The following is a 13302-nucleotide window of genomic DNA, read 5'->3' on the forward strand; positions in this document are numbered from 1 at the left end:
CAGCTTCACACTGACTCTGAGAGAGAAGGACAGACTGAGAGAAAGAGTAGGAGAGACAGACTAAGTGAGACAGACTGTTAACCAGTTAGCCTATCAGTCAGTCAGTCAGTGTATAAATCAGTCAGTCAGTGTGTCACGTCAGTGTGTCAGTCAGTCGGTGTATCAGTCAGTAAGGGTGTCAGTCAGTCAGTCAGTGTGTCAGTCAGTCGGTGTATCAGTCAGTAAGGGTGTCAGTCGGTCAGTCAGTGTGTCAGTCAGTGTGTCAGTCAGTCAGTCAGTGTGTCAGTCGGTCAGTCAGTGTATCAGTCAGTCAGTCGGTGTATCAGTCAGAAAGGGTGTCAGTCGGTCAGTCAGTGTGTCAGTCAGTCGGTGTATCAGTCAGTAAGGCTGTCAGTCGGTCAGTCAGTGTGTCAGTCAGTCGGTGTATCAGTCAGTAAGGCTGTCAGTCGGTCAGTCAGTGTGTCAGTCAGTCGGTGTATCAGTCAGTAAGGCTGTCAGTCGGTCAGTCAGTGTGTCAGTCAGTCGGTGTATCAGTCAGTAAGGCTGTCAGTCGGTCAGTCAGTGTGTCAGTCAGTCGGTGTATCAGTCAGTAAGGCTGTCAGTCGGTCAGTCAGTGTGTCAGTCAGTCGGTGTATCAGTCAGTAAGGCTGTCAGTCGGTCAGTCAGTGTGTCAGTGCTCAGTGCATTGTCAGTGATGTGGCAGCTGTTTCTGTACTCCTTCACTCTCTGTGTTGCCGTGGTGTTGGGGGCACTGTGTGTTCGTCCAGCAGCGTCACGGACATGGGCATGCACTGATCCCATGATAACAGCTGGATCCCAGGACTCAGTCTGTAAGTAACATCCCTGTCTGTATGACTTCTGCCCTGCTCTCTGTCTGTCTGTCTGTCTGTCTGTCTGTCAGATGTCACGTCTAGTCAGTCAATCAATGTGATCATATTAACTCTCTTTCCCTCCGTCTCCTTTCCCCTCTCTCTCCCAGTGTGGTCTCTGTACAGCAGGGTGTGGAGCTGGATCTCTCAGTGTTGGCCATTCCCCGCCTTCCCCTCCTCCTCCCCCTCTCCCTCTCTCCCCAGCCCTCCCTCTCTCCCTCTCCTCGGTCACTCGCTCCACCTCTCTCACTCTCACCTGCATGAGCACCTGACTGCTCTGGCGCGTCGCTACGGCAACATCTACCTGCTCCGCTGCAGAGGCACCCGTGAGGATATTACTATTATTACTACTACTACTGCTACTACTACTACTACTACTACTACTACTTATGTATTATGTATTATTCTGCTATTATCGATCACCAATTGTGTGTATTGTGTTGTTGGTAATTGATTATGGATGGTAGTTAGTTTTGATTCTGATTATTAATTTATTGCTGAAATTATTGGTGACGAGTTATCAAAAAATGTATTAATTGATTACTTGGGCTGTGGGTCTGAGCAGCAGTCAAGTGGGAAATGAATAACTGCTTATTCTTTATGGATTGTTAAGGCTGATTGATTATTGGCTATTGATCAGGTGTGGTGGTGCTGAGCAGCAATGAGGTGATCAGGGAGGCTCTGGTCAAGAAGTGGTCAGACTTTGCTGGACGACCCCAGACCTACACTGGTAACACAAATGCATAACACTGCACAACAACATGACACAGCTACACACCACTGCACAACAACACATTAAAATCTTTATTATACTGTAATACACTGCAATATACTTTATTCCACTCTGTAATTACACTGGTAAAAGTTATGTACACTATAATACACTGAAATCTCTATATCACTGTCCCTTTCTCTTGCTATTTCCACCCCACTCTCTCTCTAATTCCATCTCACTCTCCACTCACCTATTCCCTCCCTCAGGCAATGCAGTGTGTGGGGTCGGGGTGGATATCTCTCTGGGGGACTACAGCCCGGTGTGGAGGGAGCAGAGGAGGAGAGTGCACTGTGCTATACAGCACAGCAGAGTGAGCACACTCCAACACACCATCACTGAGGAGGCACGCAGACTGAAAGAGGTACAGAGAGATATGAGACTGAATGTCTCAGTGTTTCAGTGTCTCTGTGTCTCAGTGTTTCAGTGTCTCTCTATTTGTCTCCATGTTTCAATGTCTCAGTCTGGTTGTCTCTGTCTCTCAGTAACTCTGTGTGTCACATTGTGTCTCAGTGTTTCATCTACAGTGGGGGAAAAAAGTATTTGATCCCCTGCTGATTTTGTACGTTTGCCCACTGACAAAGAAATTATCAGTCTATAATTTTAATGGTAGGTGTATTTTAACAGTGAGAGACAGAATAACAACAAATAATCCAGAAAAACGCATTTCAAAAAAGTTTCTTGTAGTTGGCCACCAGGTTTGCACACATCTCAGGAGGGATTTTGACCCACTCCTCTTTGCAGATCCTCTCCAAGTCATTAAGGTTTCGAGGCAACGTTTGTCAACTCGAACCTTCAGCTCCCTCCACAGATTTTCTATGGGATTAAGGTCTGGAGACTGGCTAGGCCACTCCAGGACCTTAATGTGCTTCTTCTTGAGCCACTCCTTTGTTGCCTTGGCTGTGTGTTTTGGGTCATTGTCATGCTGGAATACCCATCCACGACCCATTTTCAATGCCCTGGCTGAGGGAAGGAGGTTCTCACCCAAGATTTGACGGTACATGGCCCCGTCCATCGTCCCTTTGATGCGGTGCAGTTGTCCTGTCCCCTTAGCAGAAAAACACCCCCAAAGCATAATGTTTCCACCTCCATGTTTGACGGTTGGGATGGTGTTCTTGGGGTCATTCCTCCTCCTCCAAACACGGCGAGTTGAGTTCATGCCAAAGAGCTCAATTTTGGTCTCATCTGACCACAACACTTTCACCCAGTTCTCCTCTGAATCATTCAGGTGTTCATTGGCAAACTTCAGACGGGCCTGTACATGTGCTTTCTTGAGCAGGGGGACCTTGCGGGCGCTGCAGGATTTCAGTCCTTCACGGCGTAGTGTGTTACCAATTGTTTTCTTGGTGACTATGGTCCCAGCTGCCTTGAGATCATTAACAAGATCCTCCCGTGTAGTTCTGGGCTGATTCCTCACCGTTCTCATGATCATTGAAACTCCATGAGGTGAGATCTTGCATGGAGCCCCAGACCGAGGGAGACTGACAGTTATTTTGTGTTTCTTCCATTTGCGAATAATCGCACCAACTGTTGTCACCTTCTCACCAAGCTGCTTGGCGATGGTCTTGTAGCCCATTCCAGCCTTGTGTAGGTCTACAATCTTGTCCCTGACATCCTTGGACAGCTCTTTGGTCTTGGCCATGGTGGAGAGTTTGGAATCTGATTGATTGATTGCTTCTGTGGACAGATGTCTTTTATACAAGTAACGAGGTGAGATTAGATTTAAGATAGTGCTCCTAATCTCAGCTCGTTTCCTGTATAAAAGACACCTGGGAGCCAGAAATCTTGCTGATTGATAGGGGATCAAATATTTATTTCCCTCACTAACATGCAAATCAATTTATAACTTTTTTGAAATGCATTTTTCTGGATTTTATTGTTGTTATTCTGTCTCTCACTGTTAAAATACACCTACCATTAAAATTATAGGCTGATCATTTCTTTGTCAGTGGGCAAACGTACAAAATCAGCAGGGGATCCAATACTTTTTCCCCTCACTGTACATGTCTCTCTCTATTCCAGGTACTCCTCAGTTACAATGGGGCTCCAGTGGACTTGATGGACGATTTCACTGTGGCAGCAAGCAACGTCATCACTACACTGGTGTTCGGCAAACGAGTGAGTCTGTGTCTGTCTCTCTGTGTCAGGAGTGTCTGTGGGGTCTGTATTAGGGTCTGTGTGTCAGGAGTGTCTGTGGGGTCTGTATTAGGGTCTGTGTGTCAGGAGTGTCTGTGGGGTCTGTATTAGGGTCTGTGTGTCAGGAGTGTCTGTGGGGTCTGTATTAGGGTCTGTGTGTCAGGAGTGTCTGTGGGGTCTGTATTAGGGTCTGTGTTTCTCTGTGTCAGGAGTGTCTGTGGGGTCTGTATTAGGGTCTGTGTGTCTCTGTGTCAGGAGTGTCTGTGGAGTCTGTATTAGGGTCTGTGTGTCAGGAGTGTCTGTGGGGTCTGTATTAGGGTCTGTGTGTCAGGAGTGTCTGTGGGGTCTGTATTAGGGTCTGTGTGTCAGGAGTGTCTGTGGGGTCTGTATTAGGGTCTGTGTGTCTCTGTGTCAGGAGTGTCTGTGGGGTCTGTATTAGGGTCTGTGTGTCAGGAGTGTCTGTGGGGTCTGTATTAGGGTCTGTGTGTCAGGAGTGTCTGTGGGGTCTGTATTAGGGTCTGTGTGTCAGGAGTGTCTGTGGGGTCTGTATTAGGGTCTGTGTGTCTCTGTGTCAGGAGTGTCTGTGGGGTCTGTATTAGGGTCTGTGTGTCAGGAGTGTCTGTGGGGTCTGTATTAGTCTCTGTGTGTCTCTGTGTCAGGAGTGTCTGTGGGGTCTGTATTAGGGTCTCTGTGTCAGGAGTGTCTGTGGGGTCTGTATTAGGGTCTGTGTGTCAGGATTGTCTGTGGGGTCTGTATTAGGGTCTGTGTGTCAGGAGTGTCTGTGGGGTCTGTATTAGGGTCTGTGTGTCAGGAGTGTCTGTGGGGTCTGTATTAGGGTCTGTGTGTGAGGAGTGTCTGTGGGGTCTGTATTAGGGTCTGTGTGTGAGGAGTGTCTGTGGGGTCTGTATTAGGGTCTGTGTGTCTCTGTGTCAGGAGTGTCTGTGGGGTCTGTATTTAGGAAATTAGAGTTTGGCAAAGCTACTGTTACGTATTTAGGAAAACAGGTTGGCCAGGGTCAGGTGCGTCCCCTGGAGGGTAAAGTCTTGCCTATTCTTAATTTTCCAGTACCTACGACTCATCGTGAGTTGCATCATTTCCTGGGTTGATGAGATATTACATGTTGTAAGAATTTTTCTAGTGTTGTATCTCCTCTCACTGACATGCTCAGTACGAATAAGCTGTTTGGGTGGTCTATGGGTTGCCAGAGAGCTTTTGAGTCTGTGAAGACCCTCCTTTGTGGCACGCCTGTTGTTTCTTCCTTTCCTCCTATTCGAACTGCTTCCAGCCTGACTGCTGCATAGTTTAAATGTGTGTTTGTTGTTGTTTGATTGTGTCTTTAGAAGCTGGTAGGGGGGTGAGTGCCTTCTTTTTTTTCCAATTCCTTTGTCTCAATATTTTTGTATTAGTTAGGGAGGTAGGCGTAGGAGTGTATATTTTTTTTATTTATTTTTTTCTGATAGTTTATTTAGCGGTGTTTGGGCTTTAGTTAGATTTGTTTTGTTTGTTATTTTTGGCATTACTCACCCCTGATGATATGCTTATTCTTTTATAATAAAGACCATGAAACTGAATTGGCTGGTGTAACTGTATATTGTATATAACTGTAGGCTGGAAGCGGTGATAGAAGGAATGGTATTTCGTCTATTATGTTGTGGTCTTCCTAAATGGACCATAACAGAGTCTGTATATATTTTTGTTTGCTTGTATTTATGCTGTGTTCTTTTGTTGTGTGTGTGTGTTTGCAGTATGAGCGGGGCAGTCCGGAGTTGTCCTCCCTGCTGTCATGTCTCAATGAGGTGGTGTCTCTGTGGGGCTCCCCCTGGATCACAATTCTGGACTCCTTCCCCCTCCTCAGGGTCAGACAGCGGCTCAATCAATATTTCTTCATCCTCAATTCTTAATAATATAATCATCAACAACATCAATAATATCCTCACTATAATCAATATCAATTATTACATACATAATATCATCATCACCTTCATCATTATCTTCAGCAACTGCATCAATATCAGCATCATCAATGTCCAGTACAGTATTCCCGTCATTATTATTGTTGTTGCTGTCATTAGTGGTAGTAGATAATTACAGTGACAGCAGCTGTAACAGTAGCTGTTGTAAACTTATGAGTCGTAGTGATAGTATCTGTAGTAGTATTATTGCTATTGCTATTATTTATGATTATGCTTATTATGATTCTTATTACACTGAGCTGCACTTCTCCTATTGCTCTCACTTTATTATTATGCATTATCCTGGGTGTAGTGGCTGGTTTATTTGTATGTTTTCCTTCCTTTCTTTCTTTTCAGAAGTTGCCTAATCCTGCCTTTGCTCGGTTGATGAAGGCTGTGGCGAGGAGAGATGACATCATCAGGGAGCGCCTGCAGGAGTACAAAGTGAGATGCATGGGGTTTATCCTGAGACGTAGGACACGCAGACAGACAATAAAGATATAGTTTCCTCACAGATCAAGGAAAGAGGAAAGATTTTTGTATTTATTGTTACCAAATGCCCTGGTCCTAAGCACTGTACATGTCTGTCATTGTTTTTGTAACATTAAATAATGCCAATAAAGCTTTATTGAAATTAATTGAGCGATTGTGCTGGGTCTGCCATGTGACTGCTGTGCTTTGGGCTGCAGGTGCAGTGCCAGGGGCAGACACCGGGGGGTGACATCACTGCAGATCTGCTGCAGTCCCTGGAGTGTCCAGAGGGGGCGTCAGGGAGAGAGGTGAGAATCTGTCTGGCTCTGGACTGTTATTAATGCAATGTATAACACTGTAGTTCGCTGTGTTACACTGTAATGTGCAGTATTACACCACATTGCACTGTGTTACACTGTTATGTACTATCTCTCTCCATCTCCACAGGCTCTGTCGGAGACCCACGTGCACATGTCTATAGTGGACCTGCTGATCGGGGGCACTGAGACCATGGCTGCCTGGCTGGGCTGGGCCATCGCCTTCCTGCAGCACCGACCGGAGGTACCACACACTATACTACACAAACTGTGACACAAACACTGTGGCACACAGTGTGACTCACACACTTTACCACACACACTGTGATACACACACTATACCACACACAGCATTACACATTGTACCACACAATGTACCACACTGTGACACACATGGTGACACACACTGTAACACACACAGTACCACACACTGTAACACATTCTGCATTATATTGAATACATTTGATTATTGTACTGTACATTGTACTATATACTGTAGTTTTCACTGGGCTGTACTGTGTGTCTCTGTGTGTCTGTACTGTACTGTTCTGTATGTGTTACTGTACTCTGTGTGTGTATGTTTCTGTACTGTACTGTGTGTCTCTGTGTGTCTGTACTGTACTGTATGTGTGTGTGTCTGTACTGTACTGTTCTGTATGTGTTACTGTACTCTGTGTGTGTATGTTTCTGTACTGTACTGTGTGTCTCGGTGTGTCTGTACTGTACTGTATGTGTGTGTGTCTGTACTGTACTGTTCTGTATGTGTTACTGTACTCTGTGTGTGTATGTTTCTGTACTGTGTGTGTCTCTGTGTGTCTGTACTGTAGTGTATGTGATTCCCCTGTGTGTGTGTGTGTGTGTGTGTGTGTGTGTGTGTGTGTGTGTGTGATGGCACTGTCTCTGTCTCTGAGTGGGTCTGTTCTGGGCTGTGTGTGTGTGTGTGTGTGTGTGTGTGTCTCTGTATGTCTGTACTGTGCTGTGTGTGTGACGGCCCTGTGTCTGTGTGTGTGCAGGTGCAGGACAGCGTGAGTGAGGAGCTGCACTCAGTGCTGGGCAATCAGTGTCCAGAGTACAGTGACCGGGAGGCTCTGCCCTGGCTGGGCGCTCTGGTCAGTGAGGTGCTCAGACTGCGGCCGGTCGCTCCTCTTGCAGTGCCGCACTGCGCCACCAGGGACAGCAGGTGAGCAGCACTAGTGATGTTACACTCAAAGCAGGCTTCACGAAGCAGTATCGACCCTTCTGAAGCGCAATATATTGATACAATGGTTCGAAGCCCTGCGACACCTTCCCAGAAACCATGTGATCAGTGCAAACTAAACTTTGTTATGTTACACCAGCAGCTGACTGTGTCGAATTGGTTTGGAATACATGTTGGTGTATCAAACCCCCATAATGCTTAAAAGAGTCTGAACCACCTCAAATCAGAGGGTTATAGAGAGGAGACAGATTTGCGGACGCTACAGAATACATTTATTGAGAGAGACAGAGATAGATATTTAGATAGATGTAGAGATAGTGATAGAAAAGCGAGTTAGATAGAAATATAGATTTAGAGATAGTTATAGAGATAGATTTAGCGATAGATAGATCGATATTGTGGTACAATCATGCCAGCCCCCCTCCCTCTGCACCATAGGATATTTGAAAATAAATACGTCCGCACAGAGCTCCCTGCACGGGAATCGCTTACCTCAGGCATTCAAAGCACCTCAATACTGTGTTTTACCCGCTAGGCCAATCAGGTAGATATGCTGGAAAAGAAGACTATACTCTATATCAGCTTCATTTGGATCATTACACAACTACATTCCTAGATAATTAAATAGGAAATACATATAAATGTTGACTATATCTAGACTATATGAAATGTAGACTACACTTTAAGTAAATTGCATTTATTTGACATTGACATACAACAATCATCACATACAAATGACTGCTTCCTAAATTAAACATCCAGTCTTGAGTCTATTTTGATTACAGAGCTAAACTATGACAATGCTACTTATTCCTTGGTGACAAAGCAAGACATATGACGCACATTTGTGTCCATGTACACATCCACACATTATTTTCACACAGCCCTTATTGAGCTCCAGATCACAGGTGGGTTCATGTGTGTATCGCCTCGCTGCTGACCAGCAGGTGTCGCTGTGCAGGGACAGTATCGAGCGCTTTGACGCAGTGAACCTCTCGGTACAATCGCTCCACACGGCTCGATGCTCCGGAAAGCTTAGTTTCCCCACATAACTAAGCAGCACTGACTCACCAGACACTCCTTAACTCAACTCCCTCCTTCTCATTCACACATTATCTCCCTCTCCTTCTCTTTCTTTAACGCTTTATCTGTCTCTTTCTCTCTCCCTCCTTCAGACATTCTCTGTCTCTCTCCTTCTCTCCCACCTGACACAGGGACACTGTGATACACTGTACTGGTTATAACACTTGTCTCCCTGTCTCTGTCTGTCTGTGTGTGTTGATGTGTGCGTGTGTTGTTCGTCAGTATTGCTGGCTATTTCATCCCTAAGGACACAGTGGTGATTCCCAACCTGTATGGCGCTCACCACGACCCCCAGCTCTGGAGCGACCCCTACTGCTTCAGACCAGGTACTGCGCCCTCTCTACCACAGGCCTTGAGATTATAGGTGTGTTTACACTGCCATTTCTGATCCAGATCAAATGCATCTGTATATTTGACCACTGGGGTCTTTGCATGCAAGTTCAAACTTAATTACATGTATATATTAAACAACTAGTCCTTTAGAACACAGAGCTTTATCTTTATCTTTTTGCTAACATAAAATAACAAGCCATTTAGTGTTCAGTCTAACAATATATTATTTATAATACGGGCAGTAGGGAAGTGTTCTTCTATCTGCTCCACTGATGTGAATTCTGTTTGTCTGCTGCCTGCCACTAAAAAACACGCACCTCAGTGTATGCTGGGACTGGAGCCGGTTGAGCGTTTACACTGCCAGGATCAAATGCACCGATGCATTTGATCTGGATCTGTACTGTCTCTGAGCAAGGACAGATCAAAAATGGCAGTGTAAACATATCTACTGAGACACACACTGAGACACTGAGACAGACGTGAGACATTGAGACACTGAAAGACATACTGAGACACACTGACAATCTCTCTACTGTAGTGTCCAATCAGTCAGTTTGTAAATGCTGTATTAACTCGACCCTTCCTTCCTTCCTTCCTTCCTTCCTTCCTTCCTTCCTTCCCTTTCTCTCTCCCTCTCTCAGAGCGTTTCCTGGGGGAGGGGGCCAGCTCCTCCCGTCTGCTCCTGCCCTTCGGGGGGGGCGCGCGGCTGTGCCTGGGGGAGTCCATCGCCAGGACCGAGATCTTCCTGTTCACTGCCCACCTGCTGCGCGACCTCCAATTCCTGCCTCCCGGAAACGAGGAGCCGCTGCCCGACCTGAGGGGGACCACCAGCGTGGTGCACAAGCCCAAGCCCTTTCGGGTCATCGTGCGACCCCGAGCGCGCCCCCCCACAGAGCCCCTCGCTTACTGAACAGCAGCAGAAGAGGGAGAGGAGATAGGGACGGACCGGACTTCCTGTTGGGGTTGAGTCGTGTGTTACTGTTGGATGTTGTTGGCAATGACACCGACAGAGAGAGAGAGAAATGTTGAGAGAGAGAGGCAGGGAAAGAGTTGTAAGGATAGGGCAGAGGTGAGTGATGGGGAAAGAGACAGAGAAACTGACACACAATATCATACAGTACTGTGCTAAATTATGCTACATTATACTGCACTGTATTACACTACACTGTCATGTTCTACTACACTAAATTATACTTTATACTATTCAGTGCTATACTATAAGTTATACTAGAATTAATCCTATACTATACTATATTGTACTCTATTGTACTGTACTATACTATACATTACATCACTGTACACTACAGTACTGAGAGAGAGCATGTGTATTGTGTGACCCAGTAGTGTGATTTCATAATAAACTAATTTAGTGACTGAACTTGATATGAATTCTTCTGTTATAAAAACACACAGAGAGGTGAGAAAATTGATGGCTGGAGAGATAGAAATACAGATTGTGACAGACAGACACTGTTACACACAGACAACCAGACACACAGAAAGTTACTCACAGACAACCAAATACAGAGACAGACCACCAGACTGACAGATCCACACACTCATTCACACGCACACACACACACACACAGATTCCAATGGAGTCTAACTGTTCTTTGACAACCATGTTCATTTTTCACTATGGAAAATACCTCACAATTAAGGAATTAAGTTATTAAGGAAAGCCCATAAGACAGCCTAATTAATAAGTTGCTGTTTCCCTGAGGAAGGAATACTACTAACCTGCTGATGTCATCATGGATCACTGGCGTAAGAACTAGGTTTCCCAGCCAATCATGGCCCTGGAATGCAGGCGTCTCATTCAATAGGAGAAACCGGTAGGTGAAGGTATATACAACACGGCAGACAACACTGAAGGAAACACAGAGAAATCGGCAAGGTAATGTATTGCATCTGTCTGTCTGTCACTATATTTTACCTTTGTGTCTGTCAGTGCCAAGTTAATGTAATGTGGTGTACAGACAGTCAGTCAGTATGTAATACCCTGTTTCCACTGGCCCTGTTCAGCTGTCGCTCAGCGTGGCCGGGCTGTAACTGCACCTAAACTACACTAGTGGAAACGGGGTATTACATTCTCTCTCTCTCTCTCTGTTAAGGTATATGTCTATGGAGGACTATCCATGCAAACATTTAAAATAAATACACAGGATAAATAATACATAAATAAATAAATACATGTTGAAATAAATAAATGAATAATGTTGAAATAAATAAATGAATAATGTTGAAATAAATACATTGATATTTATCTATTTAGTTCTGTATTTATTTCAACATGTATATATTAATTTATGTATTTTTTTAAATGTTTTTTTATTTAGTTATTTCAAGTTTTGCTATTTACATTTCTCAGTGTGCTTTTACATGTCAACGTGTCTTCTCTTTCTTTTTCTTTATCAATGTGACAAACCCATTCTGTCAGTCACAGCTAGTGGTGCGCTTATTGGCTGATGCAGTACAGTGTGCTGTGGGGTTCGATTGAGTTTCACTGGACATTTAGAGTTTGAAATAAAGAAAGAGAGACAAAAAATGTATTGCTGTTTTTTCCAATATATACACTTCAGTTATACAGAAGTCTACAGAAACAATTAAACTCCAGAGGAACCCCACAGCACACTGTACTGAATTAGCTAATAAGCGCACTGGACACCGACCACTAGCTGTGACTGACAGAAAAGGTTTGTCACATCGAAAAAGAAAAAGAAAGAAGACGCGTTGACATGTAAATAGCAAAACATAGACAGATAAATATCCATGTATTTATGTATTTATTTCAACATTTATTTATTCATGTATACATGTATTTATTTACTGTATTTATTCTTAATTTGTGCATGGATAGTCCTCCATATGCTTCTAGAGTCTCTATCTTCAAACAGTGGAGACAATGCATTTCTCCTGTTCTCCCCTCCACCCCCCAGCTGTATTATTCTCTCCTTACAGATGAAATGCTCTGCCCTCCATCTCTGCTCCTCCCTCACACTCCTGGCTCTGACCTTTCCCGGCATGTCCCAGACACACCCCCACTCTGACACTACCTCACCCACTGCAGCCCAGTCTGATATTTCTGGGCTGGGAAACCATCCTACTCCAGCTCCACGCTTCCCTCAGCCTGCCTGGAGCAGCTTTTCTCCCTCATCCACCTCTTTCTCCTGCTGCTGCTGCTACATGTCTGTGGAGACAGAGGCCTAGCGCTACCAGGCACCTGCAAGGCCTGGGGCTGGAGTTCGACCCAGAGGTAGCCTGGGAGAGGGAGAGCTGGGCCTCCCCTACTACCCTCTGCTACTGAACTACCTGGGGGGGAAGATAGGAGAGGGAGAGGCCAGATGAGGAAGAGGAGGCAGAGGAAGATGGGGAAAAGAAGAGGAATGGGGTTCGGTTTGGAAGGAAGTTAAGAAAGGGAGAGAGAGGAGTGGCAAATGGAAGGACGAGTGGTAGGGGGTAGAGACGGGGAAAAGGGACTAGATTTTAAGAATGCCTTTATTTATTACAAAAACAGGAAAGAAAACAGAACAAACAACAAAAAGTCTGTAAAGACGACAGAAAACAACCCCCTCCCACAAGACATACAACTCTAACCCTTTCCATTAGACAGGGAAACACAGCTCCCCGTCACCCCCGACACACACTGCCTCACACTCCTCCAGGCTGATCGTCACTTAGCATTTATAATCCACCTTCACTGTGCATGTGGTTGAGAGAGAGGAATGAATGCAGAAGGACAGTTCTTCACACAGGGGTGCGGGCTGTGACCCCTAGACTGCATGTCTGCGATACTAATGTACATAGTATTTAGTTCTGATAAGAGTAATTACTCCCATTCTTATTGCTGTTGTTATAATGTATTATTGTTGTAATTTTAATATGAAGGTTATTATTTATGTATTGAATAATTTACTATTGTATTTGTACAATGTGTTTACATTGATGAATCTACTTTTATTTGTATAAATTGGACTGTTTGTGTTATTTTTGTAATTTCTGACCAACTAATATTGAGCTCACCTGTACATGGATGACACGGATTGTAGACAAAATCTCACGCATTTGAGCCACATTAGTCCCAATCGCCCCGTCACCCATATTTCTGTTTGTGATGATGCTGTGGTGTTTACGTGACAGCATTGTCTTAGTGATTATACACCCCCTTGCA

At 44.8% G+C, this 13302-nt stretch overlaps 1 protein-coding gene across 1 annotated transcript; it reads left to right on the top strand.

The window, feature by feature from the left end:
- The first annotated feature begins 9 nt into the window (after positions 1–9).
- On the top strand, positions 10–10509 carry cyp21a2 (cytochrome P450, family 21, subfamily A, polypeptide 2). The gene is made up of 12 exons (XM_066724046.1): positions 10–830; positions 980–1195; positions 1510–1599; positions 1851–2005; positions 3664–3759; positions 5523–5633; positions 6087–6173; positions 6419–6508; positions 6648–6761; positions 7531–7697; positions 9021–9124; positions 9773–10509. Exons 1-12 carry the CDS (start codon positions 695–697, stop codon positions 10039–10041), a joined length of 1635 nt encoding a protein of 544 aa, XP_066580143.1. The 5' UTR covers positions 10–694; the 3' UTR covers positions 10042–10509.
- The last annotated feature ends 2793 nt before the right edge of the window (positions 10510–13302 follow it).

Source organism: Amia ocellicauda, chromosome 15, assembly GCF_036373705.1.
Source record: "Amia ocellicauda isolate fAmiCal2 chromosome 15, fAmiCal2.hap1, whole genome shotgun sequence".
Taxonomy (NCBI): domain Eukaryota; kingdom Metazoa; phylum Chordata; class Actinopteri; order Amiiformes; family Amiidae; genus Amia; species Amia ocellicauda.